This window comes from Dipteris shenzhenensis, chromosome 12, assembly GCF_047967505.1.
Source record: "Dipteris shenzhenensis isolate YYH24624 ecotype China chromosome 12, Dip_SZ_1.0, whole genome shotgun sequence".
In the NCBI taxonomy this organism is placed as follows: Eukaryota; Viridiplantae; Streptophyta; class Polypodiopsida; order Gleicheniales; family Dipteridaceae; genus Dipteris; species Dipteris shenzhenensis.
Genome location: NC_141607.1, coordinates 54,508,737 through 54,532,395, shown reverse-complemented (window position 1 = coordinate 54,532,395; position 23,659 = coordinate 54,508,737). Strand labels below are relative to the sequence as shown.

The 23,659-nt window shown below is 45.7% G+C and overlaps 1 protein-coding gene across 1 annotated transcript in view; it reads right to left on the bottom strand.

The window, feature by feature from the left end:
• LOC147896407 (heat shock 70 kDa protein 14-like) overlaps positions 1-23,659 on the bottom strand; it is a 37,742-nt gene that overhangs the window by 1,523 nt on the left and 12,560 nt on the right. The window contains exons 6-7 of the mRNA XM_087382140.1: positions 16,302-16,448; positions 15,419-15,789 (exon numbers count right to left, since the gene is read on the bottom strand). Coding sequence (XP_087238266.1) covers positions 15,419-15,789; positions 16,302-16,448 — 518 coding nt within the window. The remainder of the gene's footprint in view (positions 1-15,418; positions 15,790-16,301; positions 16,449-23,659) is intronic.

Here is a 23,659-nt window from a genome sequence, read left to right as displayed (position 1 = left end):
TCCAAGAGCACACGAGCATTTGAAGCTGCTGAAAATGCCACCATAATCAGCACTCATTTACATGGCTGCTTGTCAGGTAAAGCAGTGTGGACTAAAAATTCATAGGGTAGATTTGACCTTCACAGTGTGAAACACATTGCAGGAGTGCAAATGCTCTATCAAGCTGTAAAATAATGTTCCTGTAGATGTGCAAGCCTTTTAGTTCTTTTTTTCCCAAAAACAAGGAACTTCTATTAATGCTTGACAAAAACCACCATGCAAATCAGCAAAACAAAAAAGGTGCTAATCATGGAAAAAAGAAAACAAATGCCGCCGAAAGGGGCCAACCTGTTTCTTGAGCTCCCAGCATACTGCCTAGAGAGTCTGACAACTAACATGGGCTAACAACCACAATGGTGGACTGACGACTAACATGCGCACCTTTCGGCGGTCGCTCTATACCCGGAGTGCCACGCTCCCGTAGAGTGTAAATGATATCCTGCCAGATGGCGACTAGAGTGGTTGTCGGAGTAGTCTACTAGCCTCCCATCACCCAACTACAGTGACCAACCAAGATATACCAAGCAATGACGCTAGCCACTGTCTCCCACACACTATCCTCTGCCAAAGGTACAAGGCGCACTCGTTTGGGATGAACTACCTTGTGTGCCTCGATCCTGGTCACTGTTTGTTACTGAATCCGAAAGGATGTAGTGGTGGGGTCAATCGAAAACGCATGTGCCCCCTCCATGAGCCAAGCAACCATCCCCAACGTCAAGTCCCTCTCCCTATGCTGGGTACTAGCCACTATCCCCAAAGCTGCTGACCAAACCGAGCGAGCAATGGAGCAACTGCTGCACAGTAGCCGCTTGCCCTCCTGGGCTTCCCCGGGGTGTGGTGAAGCAAGGCGCAGCCTAGAGCTGCCCCATGGACCTCCCTCTCGAGTCCAAGCCCTCGCGCCTTTTGCCTTTCGATGTGTTTGAGATCCAATCAAGGCTTTTCTTGGAGCTCACTTTTTTTGGGACAGTTCTGGGTGGTGGTTTTCGGCCATCAAGGAGCAGCCCACAGTCTGCCTCTTCCTTTGGGCCAGCTGCCTTTTGTTTGCTTTTGGTGGTAAAGGTTCCAAAGGGCTTCACCCTTGTTGCTTTGTTGGTTATTCTTCCTCTTTCCTCTTCTCTCAGCACAGCGGTTGTGTCTTATCCTAATCTTGGTGGTGATAGTTAGTCTAGCCAGAGGGGCTCACATGGCAGCATCCTCGACTGCCCAAGATGTTAAGGTTCTTCTCTCTCCAAAGGACGAACACCAGGTGAAGATAGGTAGGATAGTTGGATTGGATCCAGGTGAGCTTAGCATTGGATGGGGATTATACATTCAAGAGGTTACCATCTATGACAGAGGGGTTTCCTTCTCCATCTGAGTTCCCTTGACGCTATTCGGTCACTGATGGAGTGTAGCCCAATCCTTTTGGCCCCTCATCTTCTCTACCTTATCCATTGGTACCATGTATTCACGGAACTGATGATATGGAGTTGACCCATGAAGTACCTCGCTTTCCTACGGAGTCTTATCTACCTTATTCCTTGGTAACATGCATAGTTTTTTCCATACGTTACCACATTCTCCACCAAGTTGGGACCGTTTACATTGATGCCTCAAACTTTGCAATAGGATGCTTGTTGGCACTGCCAAGTGAGCAAAATTTGGACCATCTAATATACTTTGCAAGTCACCAACTTAATGAAGCCCACATTCACCCTTTTACTGTGCCTTATTCTTTTTTTATTTTATCATCACTGGTATCTTTTTGGCTTTTAATTTAGGTTTAAATAGAGCTGCCTTTTGTGGCATAAATGCTCCCTTTCTTTGAAAGTTTAATGGAGCACCTTTTTATGAAGCATTATTCTTAGCATTACCTACACCTTGGCCATGAATTTTGGCCTTAACTCACAACCAATCAACCACACACAAAACCTTTACACTGATCTAAACAAATGAATCTCAAGGGAATTTTTGAAATTCATTATTAAACATCAACCTAAGGCTCTCATATCAAGTCAGATGAAATATCCAACCACATAAAGAAAATGTCTGGTGACAGTTTATGACATTAAGTTTGTTTCATCACCACTTGCTAGCTAACAAGTTCCTGTCGTTAAAAGACCATTTTATCATTGCAGTTTGCAAGGATAAGACCCATGTAATGGCAAATCACAAGGTCCCCAAGCTTAGGTTGATTGTGGAGTGTCCAAGGACTCTCCCAAAGGAGATTCTTTTAGAGACACTGGATGGTGGTGAGTTTGCTAGGGTAGTATTTATGGCGCAGGCAGATGGGACACCTAGCCAAGACTGTAGGAGAGGTCAGAGCATGAATGCCCCTCAGCGACGGCTCGAGTAGCAGACAGCTCACCCAGAGGGTGTACAGCATGGGTTAGGTCAGCGCATGGAGTCCTAGAAAACCTAGGTAGAGCCTTCCACAAGGGCGTGGACCAGGGTGAAGCAAAAGAAACCTAGCAAAACTGCCTTAAAGAAGCGAAGACGTCGAGCTAGGCAGCAAGAGCGGAGGAGGACAGGGCGTGAGGCCACTCCTCAACCACAAGCCACCCCAATGCACAGGAGACCGGGAGTCCCATTGCTACTCAAGCAGTTCCATTGACTTCACCAAGTTAGGGTCCGCAGGAGTCGGCCGGACAGCAAGACTGAGGAGTCGGCCGGACAGCAAGATCAATAGGCTTCAACCTCAGTGTCAGGTCCTAAGGAGTCGTCTGGACAGCAAGATCAATAGGCTTCACGGTACTTTCAGTTGGACTGTTATGAAGCCCTTTGTTGGTTAGAAAGGCATGCACGTCGGGCTTGTTTCAGCCCATACAAAGCTTTACTCAGCTTGTAAACTTTTTGTGCATTACACGTAATGTCAAGACTAGGAGGTTGCTTGACATAAACCTCTTCCAACAAGTCTCCATTGAGAAAGGCTGTTTTTATGTCCAACTGATGAACATTCCAATGAAAATGTGCAGCCATAGCAATAGTTGATCTGATAGTGGTCATCCTGGAAGTAGGAGCAAATGTCTCCTCATAATCTATGTCTCCTCATAATCTCTTAGCATAGCCCTTTGCAACTAGCCGTGCCTTATACCTATCAATGGAACCATATGGCCTTCTTTTGACTTTGAAAACCCATCGAGTACCTATTGCATTCTTTCCTAGTGGCAAATCAACAAGATTCTAGGTCTGATTTTTCTCAATTTCCTGCTACTCATCTTGCATGGCATGCATCCAATGCACATTGTCTTTGGCTTCTTCAAAAGTATCAGGCTCTTCCTCATCAAGAAGAGTACCTGCATAAGCTGATTCAACAAAAAGAGCCCCCCCTTCATGCCTTGTTGCAGTACGAGTTCTGCCAGGCAAAGGAGCATCAAGCCTACTCTCCCTGAGAGTTTGGAGCAACCAATTGCGAACAGATTTGGCTGCATGTATTTCTGTAATCTCTTGCCTGACAGCATCTTCCACTACCTGTGGAGGAACTAAATCAGCCGGCGGCTGAATCGGGGCATGTGGAACATGAGGAGCTTGATGAAAATGCTGATTTTCAGCAGGGATTTCAGATGCGGAACCCAAAGCTATGGCTAGTAATCCCTGAAAAACATCATCTGATGTGGAAGACACTGGCATATTAAATTCAGCTTGTGTATGTGTTGAATTTTCTAAGAAGATTACATCTCTGCTAACAAAAATCTTGCGTGTTGCAAGATTATAGAGACAGTAATCTTTGCTCTCTGCAGTATACCCAACAAATATGCATTTAAGTGCCTTGTTGGACAGCTAATGGTCGAAACTCAACAGGCACATGGGCATATGCAACATATCCAAAGACGCAAAAATGTTCAATTGAAGGCTTTCTCCCGTGCCAAATTTCATAGGGAGTCTTTGTCTTCAAAGCCTTAGTGGGAGCCCGATGTATGCCCCTCAGGCCAAAACCTATGAGGCAACTTTTCGCTCGTGAGCATGCATCTATCCATATCCACAAGAGTTCTATTCTTCTACTTAGCTTTGCCATTTTGATGTGGGGTCAACCTCACTGTAAGCTGATGTGTGATGCCTTTCTCATTCAAATAAGCCTCAAATTCATGAGACATTTACTCCCCCTCTCTATCTGTGTAGAGTGTATGCACCTCGTGTCCTGTTTCATTCTCAACCTTTGCCACAAAATGTCGAAAATGCCTAAACATCATCTGATTTGCTCTTTAAACCATAGACCCAAGTAGTCATCAATAAATGTTTGATGAATGTGACAAAGTATAGATAACCACACAATGCAGGAGTCCTCATGGGACCGCAAACATCACTATGAATGAGCTGTAATTTTCGAACAGCTCTTAATGCACAATCCTTTTTTAAGGGAAACTTGTTGCATCTTTCCAAAGTATGCACCCTTCACAAGCATGAGGGGGAGGTGACTCCAAGGGAGGCAAAGCATCAACCATAGCATGTTTTTGAAGTGTCATCAAGCTGCCATAACTCATATGCCCATATCTGGCATGCCATAACTATGCACAGTGGGAATAGAACTGCAAGTGCATGATCTGGTCTTTTCTCAAAAACATCAAGCTGAAAAAGACCACAAAACAACGTGCCAGATAGTCTCAAGGCATAATCATCTTCTCTGTCTCGAACTGCACACTTGTCATCCTCAGAGACAACCTGAATCCTCTTTTGTTGAGAGAGGACACTGAAAATTTTTCTTGATTCCAAGCACATAAAGCACATCATGAATTCTGGAATTTGTGCCATCTGTGGCCGTAAGCACTATCTCACCAATACTACGAACTGAACAAGAAGAATCATTTGCACCACACACTCTTTTTGCAACGGGTGATGGATGCGGAGAATCAAACAAACACTTCCTGGAAGTGATATGTTTGGTGGCACCACTATCAAAATACCGATTATTCAATGTCTCATTGACATTGCAATTGCATGCATCCTATAACTCAAGGGTCCCTTTGGGCTTGAATTTCGAAAGCATGGCATGCTCACCAACCCGTGAAGCCATGTTCTTCCTGGTTTGTTCTTCCAGCAACAGAAGTCCTATCAGCTCGTGAAAAATGAGAGGGTTGCCACTCCCTCTCAATGACAAATTCAACGAGGTGTGACATACAAGATATGACTCGGGAAGAGAATTCAGAGTAGTGATCATCATCTCTGAATCAAGAATAATCTCATCTATATTCAACAATTACTCTCTCAAGTCCTAAAGCTTGGTGAGGTGATCAGACATTGAGTCACCCTCATCCATGTGAGTACGCGATAACCCTCTTTTCAAGAAAAAGACCCTGGCATCATTGTAGGCTGCAAACATACTTTCCAAAATATCCCACGCTGCCTTTGAGAACATTACTGAATGTGCGGGATAATAAACCGTTTGATAGAAAGAGAAATTACTGAAAGTGCTTGTGCATCACGAGAATCCTACCTTTTCTCTTCCTTTGTGGGAGGCACAACTGCAGCAGCCACTGCACCTTAGCACTTGTCATGCACCCTGAGCTTGTCCTCTACCCTGGCAAGTGCAATCAGATTCTCTGGCCTTGTCTCATCCCCATTGACAAATGTTTGCCAACTAAACGATTGCGTACCATAAAACTCCATATAGAGTAATTGGTACCATCCAACTTATCCTCCTGTGTGAGGATGCCAAAAACTTCATTGGGATTCTTATGAGCCATAACTGCAAAGGAAAACAAAATGCAGCAAATGTGACAAGAAATATCCCTTCCTAGGATTTCAGATGCACAACCCAAATTTGCCAAAAAATGTGTCCACAATGGCAGCTTGCTGTCACAGCCAATCAAAGGCTCAAAATGCAACCAGAATGTCATGCAAAGGCCCAAAATGTGCCAAAATAACACTGCAAAAATGGCAATTGTCTGTAATGTCACTCAATCTGAGTCCAAAACTCCCTGCAAAGATGCCAAATAGCTTATACACAGAAAAATTGCATCCGAATGCCAAAAGCCCCAATTTCTTCAGGGAAAATGCATTCAAAGCCCCAAATTTAGAGATAATTGCAGTGCAAAACCAAAAGCCCCAATTTGCAGAGGGAAATTGAGCCAAAATTGGGGCAAATCCACGAAGAGACCCAAATTTTGAGATGCCCAATTCATAAAATTTGCACCGAAGGTGCACAAATCTATCCCCAAATCTGCTTGAATCTCAGCCAAACACTGGCTGAATCCCAAATGCGCCTGCTCACTTCAAAATCTGCAGAGTGAACCTGCCAAAAGGCCCAGCAAAAAGAACCTATACGAAAGAGGAGAGCTGTACGGAACAGTACAGATGTACAGCTGTACAGCACATGCTCGTACGAGACAGTCCACGTGGATTTGTATGATATAGGTATGTTGACGGAACAGCTGTACGAAGGTCTGCAAACTGTATGACGTTTACGCAGCTGCTGTACGGACAATGGTACAGACAAGTGACCTGTAGTACCTACAGAAAGTACAAACGTATGGCTGTATGTGGCCTGTACGGACGGGATGGCGTGCAGGTTGTACAGCTGCATGTATAAAATGTGCCATACGATGGTACAGCCTGACAGCCCTAACAACGTGCATACGGACAATTGTGGATGAGCCATACAACAGCACGACGGCCGTACGGGCAGCATGTAAGCAAGCAAGCAAGCAATCAGTCCATGCAGTGTACGGACTGGTACGGCAAAGCTGAAAGAAGAGGATATCCAGACCGATGGCAAGGCCAATGGGAGCTGATCCTGGAGCAGGTACAAGATGCAAGAGCTAACCTTGCTCTGATGCCAAATGAAGGAAAAAGCAGGAAGCAAGAGAGCTGGGGCAAAAAGTAAGTTGAATAAAGAGTATGAGAACAACTACAAAGGAGGGAAGGCTTAGTCTCAGTGAAAAAACCTTGTCCTAACCACTAACTGTAGTTAGGGATCCTAATTGTGGTTAGGGGGGTAAACCTCTAAAGAGGGAAAAGTGCCCCTAACCCACTTATTACATTACATTGGTCACTGCCTAGAATATGGCAATCATTCTAACACCCACTAGCTGTGCAAATTTGGTGCATTTTGTGCAATGTAGACACTGGCATAAGGTCGTGGGGTGTTAAGATACAAAACACAAACTTGGCCCTTCATGGCTTTATCGATGAGCAATTACTTGGCGTCTATAGCATTTAGGATTCCTAATGCTCCCTTACGTCCATTCTTAAGGCAGATAGATTGTTGCTTAGACCCCAATGGAGATGCATGGGAGCCAACTTTTGTCAACTCTCGTCTTTCCTTATTTGTCATTCTATCAATAAAAGCAAGCAATCCTCGCCTACAACAAGCCACCTCTAACAATGGACTGCAAAGGAGCCATGTGATAGTGTCCAATGCTGCCCATATGGCAGCCATACAGTGTTATTCTCCACATAGATCTGCACATGTGGCATCTTCTTCTCATGCCAACATAATAGACTCTTGCTCCATTCCTATACCGGTTCCATGTCCCTCAAACAATGGACCTCTTATTCCAAGAAAGAAAGAAAGAAAGAAAGAAAGAAATTTTATTAGAGTCTTCAGAAGACCGATGGGTCTATGAGATTGAAAGAAAACCTAATACAAATCACAGTAAGGGTGGAGCTACTGAAACAAGCATCATCGCCTGTGCTGATCCCTAAGTCTGATCATACATAATCAAATACATCTGGATGTAACAATGAGAAGAAAAGAAAAGGACTGGCGCGGAGCGGAATCCTCCGTATGTCATGTCGCCCTGGCTAGTGCATAGCCGTTGATGGGACGCTGGCGCCCATCAAGGGGTGATGTGCGTCTCGGTCTCCTGGACGAGGCTCGACACAAGATTAGAGCCATCGTGACTGCCATGGAACGTATTCCCGGTGTAAACAATGACGTGAGGTCCCCCAAAGTGATCTATGTCCCTCCTCGATGTCTCGCGTGTCGTGCTGCGATCATCGGGTCGTGGTCTCTGTCACGTCTACGGCTAGAGATTGGACGATGAATGTCACTCAATAGGAAGAACTCTATGATCCTACTCTGAGAGGTGTCTGATGATGTGGCCAAGCCTCGTCACCTGAGTAAGTACTCTCTGTGTCGGACCGCCTCGTGAATGCAAGCCGCGAGGCATCTCTGATCTGGATAGGCGAGAAATCTGAAAAGGAGCCCGGAGCCGTCTTTGAAGAGGCAGTGGTAGCGACCTCGAATCTCGTAGTACACTGGGCACCTGAAAATAAAATGCTCCTCCGACTCAACCCCCTGACAGTCGCACAATATGCATAAGCGATGCTCCGTAGGAATCCCCTCTGCTCTACCGCTCTTTATGCGGAGGCAGTGTGATGATACCCGAAACTATCCGATGGAGATCCGTAGTAAGTGAGGCATATGAAGCTCCATGTACCCCGGTGGTGTGATGAATCCCTCCTCCGAAATACAAAGACAGTAATCTCTATAAAAACTCAGCTTCACTGGGAGCTCCCTCGGCTCCAACCATGTCCTAAAGGTGTATAGCTGCAAGAGATCCTCTCGAATGACCTGGTTGGTGTGGCCCAATCGGGATGGTGAATGGGAGTACCGGAGGGACATCTAAACTGTACTGAAAAGGAGGTATCCTATCGATGTGGAGCCCTAGTCTCACAAACCATCTGTGAGTCCATGCATACCAGCATTGCTCGTCTCCCTCTGCTGCCAACCTCATGGAGGAATCGAGAGCCAATCATGGTCTCTGTCTCCCTGATGTGCATTCCTCATATGATCTAACCCGGTGTAGATATGTGATGGTCTGAAAGTCTGCATCTAGCTGGAGTGGAGAAGCACCAAACTCGGCCTGAATGATGTGATGTGGTACAGACGGTTTTCCCCGAATCATCCGTGAGCGTGAGGATTTGCAGGCGCTCCACCCGTGTCCACTCTATCTCTGACATGTCAGGCCCCTAACAAGGGCTGCCATACATACCGGCTGGTTGGACCAAGGAGTCGAAGAGAAGAGCCTTGGTCCGAGGCTCCTAGAAGTGGGAGTGAAAGCATTGTCTCTCTAGCCGAGCAAGTGAGGCGTATCCCCTGCTCAGTCTGGCCTACATCGCTGGTCTCATTGTGAAGATCGGGCCGGAGAAGATAATCCCCAAGTAAGTGTATGAGAATACGATCTCAATTGGTGACCCACCGAAAGTAAAAGTAATCTGCTCCCGTTGCATGTTTGCTCGAGAGGTGTTAAAGATCATGACCTTGGTCTTGCCAAGGTTGACCTCCAAATCATGGGATAAACAAAAAGCCTGCAGTACATCCAGATGTCGCTGGAGGCCCTCGGGTGTGGATGACGAGAGTGCCACGTCATTTGCGTAAAGAAGAATCCTGATGATGATCCCGACAAGTGAGCAACCGGTCCCTCCGAACACCCCCATGAAAGTCTCAAGCTCATCGATGTAGAGGCCAAACAAGATCGGTGATAAGGGACAACCCTATTTAACCCCTATGGTACTCAGGATCTCATCTTTCCAACCTGCGCCTATCCGAACGCGGCCTGAGACTCTCTCATACAGTGCCATGACTGCCCAGATGATCTCCTGATCAAATCCCAGTGTTTGTAGACGTGTGATGAGACGAGCTCGAGGTACTATATCAAAGGCTTTGCGAAAATCCACAAAGCAATAATATACCCTCTCCTTCCGTGATCTGGCCTCCTCAATGACAATCCTAAGTGTAAGTATGTGATCCATAGTCCCATGGTCTCGCCTGAAACCGGCCTGACCCTTTGCTCTGAGCCCTCTCATCTCTGATGAACAGGCTGACCGATGCATCCAATACAGCTACATATATCTTGGACATCATATGTCTAATCATGATAGTCCTGTAGTTACTCGAGTCCATGGGATCCCCTGCCTTGTGGATGGGAGTGATGGTGTTGAGTGTCTAGGTGCGAGGAAAGCCAAGGCAAACACGTCATTGAATAGCTTTGCTAGGATTGAGGCTAACGTGTCGATCCCATATGCAATAAACTCAGTGCATAGCCCCCCGTGATCCTTCGCTCGACCATTGTGCAGTTTCAATGTCGCGTCCTTGTACTCCCCCTCTAGTGAACAACGTGCAAGTGGTGGGGCGAGATGTATGTGAGATCTGGAGTGGGCTGGTGTTGAACATCATAAAGATGGTGTGCATAAATGTGCCAGACTCTCGTGTCGGTGAGGGGTGATGGAAACCTACGCTCAAGGAATCTCTGCCAAAAATCGCTGCTGTACAAGATGTGCAACAGCTCCTCCTCATTTCGACGAAGAAATGCTTGCTTCTTCTGACGTACGAGACATCGGTACTTACATACCGTGTCCAGTGTGTTCAAGAGCTGACATCTGGATTCAAATCGGAGCTGTCGACGATAAGCCTTGCACTCTGCATCGCACCAATTGTTGCAGGGTACAAAACCAAGAGGTGGTGGTCTAGTGGACCGTGTGGTGTGGGGAAAGATTTGCCAAATTGCATCATCATCTCTACCTCATTACAAGATATAGCACCAAACTAAAACCTACACCACATGCAAAGATTTCAATAGCTACAAGCAAGATGACCGACACGACCCTACCATGTCAACCAAGAGAATGAGAAAACCCAGAAGAGATGGATGAACAATCTGAGTGAAAGTAGAAGTAGAGGCAAGGATTAGAAGAGAGAAAGAGACTTAAAACAAAAAAAAGAACAAAATATTGGTGAACCTAGGAGCTACAAGAAAGACTCCATGTGTCGAGAGCAATTTATATCATCTCCTAGCATGAATCGCGACTCAAGTGTTGATCATGACTCATGAGTAGTATAAGCTATGTGTGGACCAGACTAGGATACCAAAAAGAGCCTTGGTATTTTTACAACGTGTATGAAATCATGTTGTTTCAATCCTCGACTTTTCTCTATAGAATGACGGTGTACATAAGAACAGTGTGAGGCTACCTATCGCCTATATGTTGTAATGATGGTATGATGTGTTGTTAATTTTCTTATTTAGAAATTAATAATATGCTTTAAGCATCCAATTTCAATTTCTAAGTGACATATCAAATGTATGTGCACTATGTTTCATGAGTTTTTTTCAGGTATTGAGCTATTATGAAATAAGACCATTGATGCTTGAATCTACAATGATGTGTTGTTAATTTCCTGATTTAGAAATTAGTAATATGCTTCAAGCATCCAAATAGGACCCCCCAACGAGGAAAAAAGAAAAATTCAATTAATTAGTGTGGCAAAGGGGAGGGGAGTGGTATAAAAGCTATGTGTTGATTAACGTCAATTAAGGTTTTTGAGTGCGCGAGAGGAAGTCTCCAAAAGCACCTGAGAGAAAGTCTCTAAAAATCGTGTCGGGTCTATAAATACTGAGTCGTGGGAGATCAAGGAGGAAGAGAGAGAGAGAGAGAGAGAGAGAGAGAGAGAGAGAGAGAGAGAGAGAGAGAGAGAGAGAGTTTATTAAAGTCTTCAGGAGACCGTGAAGGGAGACTAAAGATAACTGATACAATGAGCATAACGGTGGCGGTCTCAAAACGGGCCAGCCAACCGTTTCTACAAAAAAGAGGTTATGGACGGTGTGTCTAGTCCTGATACAAAAAATATGTGTCTACCTCTAGATGATACAAAAAAGAAGGGAGGCACCAAAAATGGGACAGAGGAGGGAGATTCAATATATATGTGCAGGTGGTGATCGCCAGAGACCAATCATAGAGGGGCCGTCAAATGGGAGGCCGGAAAAAACCCTGCGATAGATGATTGGCCTCTGACGTCACGCGACCTAGTCAAGCTCGATCGTCGGGAGTGACAGGTGGCCTTGTGGATGAGGGCAACAGTAACCCCGAAGGGACGGGCAGAGAGCAAAGACGAGATGTCATGGACCCGGATGTGTGAGTCTGTCCGTTGGCGCAGCTATCGTGGCTCTGGCTCTCGCTCACGTCCGCGTCGTCGGCTAGACTGAGGAGAGGTATCCTATGACTGGAAGAAATCAGTGATGGGCCGCTGGGTGTCCTCACGTTGTGTGTGCTGCGCGTGTCACCGTGCTCGGAGAGAGGTATCTCGGTGGCGAGTCATCTCATGTAAGAAAGCGGCTAGGCATCGTTGATCCGAGAACTGCAGCATGTGTGGGAGGGGACCGAATCCGTCGCGGAAGAGGCAGTGGTACCGGCCTCGAATGGCATAATAGATAGGACATCTGAAAGCAAAGTGCTCCTCCGACTCAATCTCCTGCAAGTCGTAAAGTGGACAAAGGCGGTCCTCTCGTGGGATACCCTCTGCGTGTCCGCCGTTGCGGAAGAGACAATGGTACCGGCCTCAAATGTCATAATAGATAGGACATCTGAAAGCAAAGTGCTCCGACTCGATCCCCTACAAGTCGCAAAGTGAGCAAAGGTGGCCCTCTCGTGGGATACCCTCTGCGCGTCCGCTCTCGATCCGTAATCGATGTGACAAAACCCTAAACTGACCGAGGGAGATCCAGAGCGCATGTGGTAGATGAAGTTGTGTGTAACCCGGAGGTGTGATGAAGCCCTCCTGTGAGATCTGGAGGCAGTGTCGGCGGTAGAAGTCGAGCTGCACAGGAAGCTCGGGGTGAAGAAACCATGTCCGCCAAGTGTGGAGCTGGAGCAGATCCGCTCGAATGAGCCGGTTGACCTCCTGGTCAGTGGGGGAGAGGGAAGATGGTGGAGCGTCGAGGCTGTACTTAAAAGAAGGCAACCGATCTAAGTTGAGGCCCAGTCGGGTGAACCAATTGGAAAGACGACTATACCAGCATCGCTAGTTCCCACCAACGGATAAGGCCATAGAGGAGGATAGGGCTAGCCAAGGTAGACAGAGGCGACCGTCGAAGGAGGAGCTGAGATCCCTGACTCTATGTAGATAAGTGATAGACTGGAAAGCCGCATCGAGCTATAGGGGTGAGGCGCCGAACTCTGCTAGAATGATCTGGTGTGGTACCGATGGTTTGCTGCAGATCATCCGAGCAAACATCAGTATCTATAGGCGCTCGACTCGAGCCCACTCCGTGTCTGAAAAGTCAGCTCCCCACCACGGGCTACCGTACATGCCTACTGGACAGACCAAAGAATCAAAAAGGAGAGACTTGGTCCGCGGGTCCTGGAAGTGGAAGTGGTAGCACTATCGCTCCAGCCAGGTAAGAGCAGTGTAGCCCCGGTTGATCCTGACTTGCATGAGAGAGAGAGAGAGGAGAGCATGAAGAGGTAGACGGCTGAGTGAAGAGAGAGAAGAAAGAAAGAAAGTTTATTAAAGTCTTCGGGAGACCGTGAAGGTCTATGAGACTAAAGATAACTCATACAATGAGCATAACGGTGGTGGTCTCAAAACGGGCCAACCAACCGTTTCTACAAAAAAAGAGGTTATGAAGGACTATGTGTCTAGTCCTGATACAAAAAATATGTGTCTACCTCCAGATGATACAAAGAAGAAGGGGGGGCACAAAAAAGTGGGGCAGAGGGGGTAGATACAGTATACATGTGCAAGTGGTGATCGTCAGAGACCAATCATAGAGGGACCGTCAAATGGGAAGTCGGAAAAAACCCTGCGATAGATGATTGGCCTCTGACATCACGCGGCCTAGTCGAGCTCGGTCGTCGGGGGCGACGGGTGGCCCTGTGGATGAGGGCAACGGTAACTAACCCCAGTGCCATAGGAGAAGGAGAGGCAACGGGATAGGACAGGGCACTGGGCAAAGGGAGAAAGGACATGAGCAGAGAAGGAGAGCAAGGAAGTGGAGACCATGAGCAAAGAGATGGAGCATAGAGAAGGAAAGAAGGAGATGGAGCAGAGAGAAGAAGAGTAGGGGAGTGGAGACCGTGAGCGGACAGAAGGAGAGTGGAGACGTGAGCGGAGAAGGGGAGCAGAGAGAAGCAGAGTAAAGAGGTGTGAGCGGGGAGGCACAGACGGAGAGATGGGAGAGGAGGAGTTAGCTTAGGTTAATTAACATAATTAAGCAATTAGGAGAGAGATACAAACTAATTAATTGAATTTTTCGGAGAGCGAATAGGGAGTAGCATCCAATTTCAATTTCTAAGTGACATATCAAAATGTATGCACTATATTTCATGAGTTTTTTTCAAGTATTGAACTTCTCGAGGTAAAAATCTAAAATGTCTTATTTTTAAAAATATATATATATTTATTTAATACCCTATTATGCACCAAACGTTTTTATAAACGTTTCAAGTTTGCCCCGAAACACGTTTCCAAACTTGGCATTTCGAAATCCTCGCCTACTATGTCACTAATAAAGATTTAGATATACCTTTGTAAGACTAGAAGATATCAAATCATACAAATTTAGATTTTTGGTTGTTCTAAAGTCCAAAATTCTACAAGAAAATAAAAGAAGGTATATAAGACTAGAACATATCCAATCGTACAAAATTTAGATTTTTTGTTGTTCTAAAGTCCAAAATTCTACAAGAAAATAATAGAGAAAACGAAAGAGAACAAAAAAGAGGTAACAATTTTTTTTGAAATACAAAAGGGAGACATACTTATGTCGTCATCAGTGCCCAAGCATAAGCAGCTATAATAGGTTTCTAAAGATTTAGAATTTGCAAAATTTAAGGAGAGCGCTCTTGGAGTCAAAAACATTTATATTTGAGAGAGAAAAAACGTTCCCAATATTCTATTGCAAAATTGGTGCAGATTCATGCACATACTAACTGTTCTATGTGTCTTTAATTTGTCTAGTGAACAAGGCAAGTATGGACTAAAGGTCCCAAACAAGTTGAATGTATTATGATGGACATCATTGAAGACCAAGAGAAGCAAACATAACCGAAGTCTAAAAAGCAAACATAGAAAGATTTAAAGTACAAGAGTAAGTTTATCTTGCTTCGAGGAATAAGCTTATATAAGCATTTCAGGCATTGTCATTTGAGACCCTCAAATCGCCCTCAATTGAATAGTCCAGATTACCCTAACTAAGGGCGTGAGCAACATTGGTCAGGCTTAGTCTCTAGGGACTTGCTTTGAATGCGAGAGTAACTCCTTGGATTCAAGAAGCACACATGTGCCTTAATTAAAGATTAGTAATGAGTTGCATGTCCAGCAATCCAGTGCCTGCGCGCGCAGGTTACATTCTAGGTACACATTCAGAAACAGTCCAGCCACATAGAAAAACCTTTAGTATTAACACCAGAGCTAGCATGACATCATGCAAACCATTCGATGGCCTCTACGCAAAAAGTAGTTCAGTAACATCTAGAAAGTTCTACCAGAGGACTCTTGAGAGCATTTCCTCCAATATATTATAACCAATGAACAAAAAAATCCAAAGCCTCTTTTCTGCTTAAACAGTGAAGATATGAAGCCATTTTCTACTCAACAATTTCATGTGGTTTTTTAATCTACAAAAACTAATGTGTTGTCCACATTCTAAAAAACGTAGGGAAGGGTATCTCAATAACTTACCGATCCAAGGTTTCAGTCTTCTTTTTCACGTCTGCAGAGAGGATTACTGGATTTGCTGACCTAGGAAGGTGAGCTTGCTGGTCTTTTTTATCCCGAAGCCAATCTTCAGCCTTGTTACATTCCAAAACAACCTGCAAGTTCGTGAAGAAGGGGTTAAAAAAGCACACAAAATCTGATTTTCTATCCTCATCTACAACATTGCATGGAATCAGATGGCTTGCCTTCTCTTTCTCCGAGGCATCAATGTGGTCAAATTTGGGGTCCCTGGATCTGGCAGCCTCACGGAAACTATTAATGCAGTAAAGCAGCTGCTCTATTGCAGGTCCACGAGCCTCTTCCTCCTTAAACCTGTCCTCAATGGGATCCCCAAGCTAAATAGCAAAGGAAAAAGAAACAAGTTAAAAACATTTAACACTGATTATTACCATTAAGTTCTAAATGGTGTGTATGTGAATGAGGACACAACCTTTGAAGAAATACAGGACAGTATGATTTTGAACCTCATACAAGATTGAAAACCAAAAAGCTTTAACATGAATAGCAGTGACTATCACCTACACACACACACACATATGGACATCAACAACCTGCTGACCATTGTTTTTCTCTCACACCACATACATAAGCATCCAATCATGCAAAGGTCTTTGTATACAAAAATAGTGCGCACCTACCTGTAGAACTTAAACATAGATGGTCCCATGTTTAAGCAATGTTTCAAGAAAAGCTATGATGAACCTGGGAGTCAGAAACTGACACCAAATGACACATGCCTACCCATGGTCCATGGAACCGAAAAGTACACACAAAAACTTCACTCTGTCCTGAGTATCTCTTCCCAACTCACACTCTGTTCCTGTGAGTGCAATGCTTAGCCACAAACCTTCTTCAGCTCTGCCAAAGTGGAGATGTAAACGCCTTTGGATTCATCTTCACCATCCTCATACAACCAGTCTTCTGTCTGCTGAAGCTTTTCAGCTAGCACCTCTCTCTCTGTGTCGGTTGCATAATCTCTGTACTTTTCATACAACTGCCACAAACAAGCAATGTGTGGATATGTTATTCACAGAATTGCTGTATCCACAAAAATGCTAATAACCACCAAATACAGCACCACATAAATATGAGTCAAAACCAATCTCAAGTAGTAAATCTATGTTCCTACCCGTTATTATGCAAAGAACAATAAGTGCATAAGCTCTGAGAAGAAGAAGACCATCCCAGACTAAGAAAAGAGGAAGCTCAATGGGTGACATTGGCTACTAGATACTAACAATTCTAGTTAAATCATATCCCTTCATGACAGCAGGCTAAATGAAACCTTAGATTTGAGAAAACATAAGAACAAACGATTGGAAACGTCAGAGAAAGGTAGGGAGCAAAGGGTTAAAAATATATATCTAGATGAATCCAGGAACATGCCCAAACTCATCCTCTTAAAACACAACATCGTCTCGTGATAGTCAATCATAAGGTTGGGAACAAAGGGTAGCCCTTGAGACCAAAAACATATGCATCAAGTGATTAAGAAGTATCTCAATAAGAACATGTCTCTTGAATATGCAAAGTAAAAGGTGCAAGAGAATGGTCGAGAGTAAGAACATGTCTCTTGAATATGCAAACTAAAAGGTGCAAGAGAATGGTCGAGCAAGACCCATCATCTGCACTTTCTAGATCCCCAGGTATGGCATGCTCTCCCATGTAGCAGCACTGTATTTCTGTGTTTCTCCGTGGGCCAGAATCTGACCAAACAACAGCAGGCAGAGAGGAGGCAACTCGTTGCTCACACAAAGAAATAAGATGAATGACATTCTTCAGGCCTGCCAAGAAGAATTTGTCACTTGTGAAGGCCAAGCTAAGGCTGTGCAGGCTTGAAGGTAGCATGGAGGACATTCTCTTTTGTCTACGGGCAGATCTTGTTCGAAATCTACGGCACATGTGCAATCCTGAGCTCCACAAAGGTAGATTTCAGACGCCTAAAGCTCATCTAGGAATACATCAGCCAAGTAGCTGGGGACGCTTCAAGCGACTGAATGCATGAAGCTGCAACAGCTGTGAAGAAGCATAAGCCATGCGAGTGGCAGTCTCCAGTACTCAATGATATCATGGGCTTTCTTCTTGATGATGTCATCATACGAGTGATATCATGCGAGCGGCTTCCTCCAAAGATGCATTCACATGCCATATCCCTATCAGCAAAATTGTCAATTGACTATCTGTTAGTGCTGGACTCTTGCCTTGGCAAGTGGACTGGTCGGTCACTGTTGGTGACTGTAACGAAGGGGTAGGGGCAGATTTGGAGAAAGGGGAAATAGTTAGAGCAGAAGGGAGAGGGACATATGGGGAGAAGAGGGGAGAAGGGGTAGGAGAGAGAGAAATGAGGTAGGGAAGAGAGAGAGAAAAGAAAGAAAGATGTATTAACGTCTGCGAGAGACCTCACACGCCTATGAGACAAATGCAAAGCCAAAAGGTAACTCATACAAGCCACTGAGGGCTAAAGCAAAGGACTCACTAAGGCCCTTGCTCAAAGCCAAAGTGCTAAGCTAGTGAACATAGTAGTAGAAGTAGCAAAATATCAGGAAAGTATCTGTGTCTATCGAGCCTTGTCATCTTTGTCCCCGTTGTAGAGCTTCTCCCGAGCTTCCTCCTGTAGCAGTAATGGACACAACTCCTCAAATGTCAGAGGTTTGGTCCTCTGTCCTGCTGTCACAGCCGTTACAAAGCTCTTGAAACTCCGAGGCAATCTCCTCAGTACCATCAAGGCTAGATGGCATGAGCCCGTCTTCTGACCAATTGTTGCTAACTGATCCCGCACCACCTTGACCTTCGTCAAATGGCTATGTACCGTATCGCCTTCTTCCATATCAAGATTGTAGAGTTGATGCTGAAGAAGCACGATCCGGGAGGTATTATCTATCTCGTACAGATCCTTCAAGGTGGCCCATGCCTCTATTGACATCTCGGCCAGCTGGATATGCGGAAGAGCATCGCCTTGTCATCTTTGTCCCCATTGTAGAGCTTCTCCCGAGCTTCCTCCTGTAGCAGTAATGGACACAACTCCTCAAATGTCAGAGGTTTGGTCCTCTGTCCTGCTGTCACAGCCGTTACAAAGCTCTTGAAACTCCGAGGCAATCTCCTCAGTACCATCAAGGCTAGATGGCATGAGTCCGTCTTCTGACCAATTGCTGCTAACTGATCCCGCACCACCTTGACCTTCGTCAAATGGCTATGTACCGTATCGCCTTCTTCCATATCAAGATTGTAGAGTTGATGCTGAAGAAGCACGATCCGGGGGGTATTATTTGTCTCGTACAGATCCTTCAGGGTGGCCCATGCCTCTACTGACGTCTCGGCCAGCCGGATATGCGAAAGAACAGAGTCCGCTGTAGTCCCTATGATTATTGCCAGGGCATGGGCATCTCTTTCTTCCCAAGCTTCAAGCTCCTCTCTGTCTACTGCCATGAGTACCTTCCCTTTACTGTCCACCATGTCTGCCGGCTTCGACTCCTCTCCCGTGGTCAGCTTCCACAACTTCCGAGCCACTAAATGACTCCGGATCTTCACTTTCCAGATCCGGTAATTAGTCCCGTCCAGGTTCCCAGACTCTCCAAAGTTAGGGATAGTGAAAGAGAGAAAACTGGAGGAGGAGGAAGGGATAGCAGGGGCTGAAGAGGTTGTCGACATCTCTGCTGTATATACCGCACAGCAAAGTCAACCAAACTCAAATGCAGTAAACCAGAACTCTGAACGCACCTGACTGAACCTGAGTCACCCTCCTTCTCGCAAGGGCACAATCCTCCAGTCGTGGAAGTCGATTCCCTAGAGCTTCTGAATCAGGGTCGTCCTTCAGCAAGGTCCCTCCCTGCCTTCAGGCTCCCACACCTGTGAGCCTCCTACTTGGGCTCTGATACCATGTTAGAAAATACCCAACAGAGGGTACACGCAGCGGAAATAATGCCCAGGAGCTCACACAGTGTGCGGTGTGGGTGTGGAATCACAAACTTCTTTACTTATGTGCATTCAATAGGTGTGCAGACTCATCAATAGACAATGAGCCAAACCAGATAGAGAAACCACCAAATAATATATTTCCATCCACAACTATGGACACAATACAAAAGAGACAAATCCAGAGTCCCACCAATGGTGTGGTCCTCTGATCTTACCACAAAAGTCCTTCTCCTATCTGCTGGCTATCTCTAGACTAGAGTCCGCGTGCTCCACCTCGAGCGTGAGTAGACTTTCCGTATAGAATGATCTTCTCCACCTTGCTGTCTGGAAACCAGTCTAGGTGGGCAGCTTCCTGTTAGCTAAGTCTGCAGCACAAGGTACTACTTTCTCCTCCTGACTGTAGGCCCAAAGATAGCCCTGCTGCTGCTCCTGCTGGTGGAATTGCTGCTCCAGATGATGTGCAAATGAGACCTGAATGGCCCCCTTATATAGCCCTCAAGGGCCTGGCCAAAAAACCGACCCAGTCTGTACAAAAACCGACCTAGTCTGTGTGAAAACCGACCAGACTGCTTGGGAAAAACCGCCCTTAAAGGGCTCACAAGTCAGGCCTTTTATGGCCCAAACTTCCAGGGCTTTTGGCCCTCCATTCAAGGCAAATATGCAGCCTATAAAAGGCCTGCCACCTGCCCACTGACAGTCACATTCCTTGCTGCAGATCTGAGCCTGCACTCCCTGCCATGTCTGCGCCTCTGCAAACAGTGCGCCTCCATGTCCTAGATCCTCCGCAATCTGTCCCAGACTGTCTTGCCTTTCCTGGCCCTCTGTCCTACCCTTAACAGTTCTAGATGTGCTGCCCTCATGCCAGCCATGATGCTGTCTATGTGGCAGCCCCTTTCTCTCTTTTACTGTTGGGTACTGCCCTAGGTCTCCCTCCCCCATGCTCTCCTCATATGGGGGCTTACAGATGGGGAGGTGACCTTTCCAACAATCTCGATGCAGTGGAGGGCATGGTCTCCTCGATCTCTATATCCCAAGGGTTACATCAAGGGTGACTCCTCGTCTCTGGCAGACACCTCTGAGAAGGGCTGCGTATCGCATATGGAGCACGTCTCTCTCATATAGTAGCATCGTGGTAGAAACTCCCACTACTAGTCCATGGTACTCTCATCTCATCAAGTTCCTCTCCCTCAACCTTGCCGGCAACTAACTCAAATGCATAGAAATTTGTAACAAGTGTCTATGCTCTGTCGATCTCTGTGACCTATGGCCTCAATCTCTGCTGCTCTCTAATCTGTCGCATCAGTATATCTCTCTGTAGTCGCATCTCAATTAGATAGAGCCCAACACAAACCTGATCGAAAAAATGGATCAACCATGTAAGTGGACCAAAGCCATGACCCTCCTAGAAGAGGCAGTGATATCGTCCTCGGATCTCATAATAGACTGGACAGACACATAGAAAGTACTCCTCTGTCTCGATCTCCTCCACTAGCATAGTGTGCAAGTCCTCTGCTCTCTGGGTATGCCTGCAGCTCTCTTGCCTCAATCCTCAACTGATGTGACAAGACTCGCAACTAACCGATGGCAATCCTCAATGCATGTGAGACACTCATGTCCTCGAGATACTGAAATCTGATAACAAGACCATGCTTCGAGACCCTCATGAAGTGGTCATGGTAGAACTAGATCTTGGTGGACCCCTAAGCCCTAGATGTATGAAGTTGGAGGAGGTCCAACCGTATGATACGGTTGATCTCATCTCGTTGGATCATCTCGGGTGGTGCATCCAGGCTGTACTGAAAGAAGGGAAGTCTATCCATCTGAAAGATGTGACTAACAAACCATGTGGATACCCGTGCATACCATGCTGTATCAACACAGCTCTCTGCTAGTCGCTTGGAGGGCTCCAATGCTAACCTCGGTAATCTCCACTACCAAGCTTTGTGGAGGAACATCACTGTCTGAAAGATGGCATCAACCTGGAGAGGGGTCATAGCAAACTCTGCCTATATAATCTGATGGGGGGATGAGGGCTTACTCTGAATCACATAATCACCTGTAGCCTCTCAAATCTCCTACACTCTATTGCTTAAATACATTGGAGAGGGGTCATAGCGAACTCTGCTTATATAATCTCATGGGGGGATGAGGGCTTACTCTGAATCACATAATCACTTGTAGCCTCTCAAATCTCCTACACTCTGTTGCTTAAATACATTGGGGACTTATATATATCATGTGCTCATTATAGCAGGGTGTAGTTGTCCACTTCATTTCCTTGCCTGCATTCGGAGCTTCTCTCTCCCGTGACAATCACCATGGCACCAAGCGTGCCCCTCGTGATACATCGGACAGTGATCAAGCTGCTCAGCATGAGCCATTGCCTTCCACAGTGGGTGCATCCACTGGTGGTACAACGATCCCTGCAACTCAGCCTCTCTCTCCTACATCTCGAGAAGCGCAGGCAAAGTTTTTGGATGCCCTTGCTTCTATGCTCAAGGGTGCTTTCCATAGGAGTTCAGCCAGTAGCATACCACAGCCATGGCTATGTAGGATACGGCTCTTGCCAGATGGGATATTGGCAACTCAGATTTGCCATTGCTATGCAGGATAAGGGCAAGCAGCCCGCATCCCAGCATGGGGATCAGTCGGATAGCCATGATGAGTTTTCCAGCCCACGCAGAGGGTTTATGGCTGATGCATGCCGTGCATATGAGCACCTGTTTTTTGGACCCTTGCATATACCCCAGCATGGGGATTATATTGATTTGGGTGATGCCTTTCTTGTACCACAGAGCACTTCCTTGATGGATGCCAGGCTACCTTTCGGCTCATAGTTTTCAGCTTCTACGGAGGCTGAGCCATATATATTGGGCCGACCTACAGTATGCAACCGTTCAGTACTGCACCAGTGAGTAGTTTAGGGTTGCAGGGCAGCTGGGAAAGAGGTATTTAAGGCACAGCCAGCATAATATCACGAAGGGCAAATAGAACTTGCAATTAGAAAATGGAATTCCAAAATTCCTCGGCTTAGATTAGGAGTGAGTGTTGAGCTGCACACCCAAGAGGCCTATCAAGGCTGCTAGGAAGCTATGAGTCTTAGGCTTGGAAAATTGTCAAATCCCAACTAGGGATTGAGCAATGAATTGTATGAAGTAATATCTGAGTACAATGGTAGGGCAGGCCCCCTTCTCTCTCTCTCTCTCTCTCTCTCTCTCTCTCTCTCTCTCTCTCCACACACACACACACACACACACATATTATAACAGAACTAATTAGCAAGTAGTTGAAAAAAGCTCTTCTTCATCAACCTGTTCTGTAGATGACTGTGAAGTCGATGCTTCTATCTCCTGTGTAGGTGAGGTTTTCCATTCTGATTCCTCATCAAAGATTACATCTCTGGAGATAACGACTTTGCGGTTGATGGGATCATACAATTTGTATGCTTTGCTTTCTTCACTGTAGCCAACCATGATGCATTTGCGTGACTTCGCATCCAATTTCCTGCGATGATCATCATGTATGTGGGCATATGCTATGCAACCAAATATGCGGAGATGCCCAATGCGTGGCTTGTGTCCAGTGAATGCTTCATAAGGAGTCATACCTTGTATCGGTTCGGTAGGAAGCCGATTAAGTAAGTAGTTAGCTGTAGCTATTGCTTCTACCCAATACTGATTCGGAAGATGCTTTTCACTAAGCATTGCTCTAGCACTGTCTGCTAAAGTCCCATTCTTCCTTTCAGCTCTTGCATTTTGCTGAGGAGTATCTACACATGTGAATTGTCTTCGAATGCCGTGATTTTTGCAAAAGTTCATGAATGCTGAAGACATGTATTCACCTCCTCTGTCTGATCTCATGACCTTGATCTTTCTGCCTGTCTGGTTTTCTACCATGGCTTTGAATTCTTGAAATCTGGCAAACACTTCAGATTTCTCTTTCAGAAAGTAGACCCAATAATATGCAGTAGTTGAAAAAAGCTGGAGAACCTAAAAGATTATAAGCTCAACCAAGTTTCCAAGAAGGTAATTCAGTAATATACCTATATGAATCCAGGAGCATTCCCAAACTATCCTCTAAAAACACTACATAGTGCAGTTTCAATCTCACGATAGTTATTCATAAGATTGAAAACCATAAACTCCATCACACATAGCAGGGACTAGCTACTATGACATCCCCACTGACGTCATCAGCGCCCAACAGTGGATGTAGACCATAGTATAAAAATATGTAATGTTAATCACACTAAATTCCTTCCAAATGTGCCATTGGATATGGCTAGCCTTG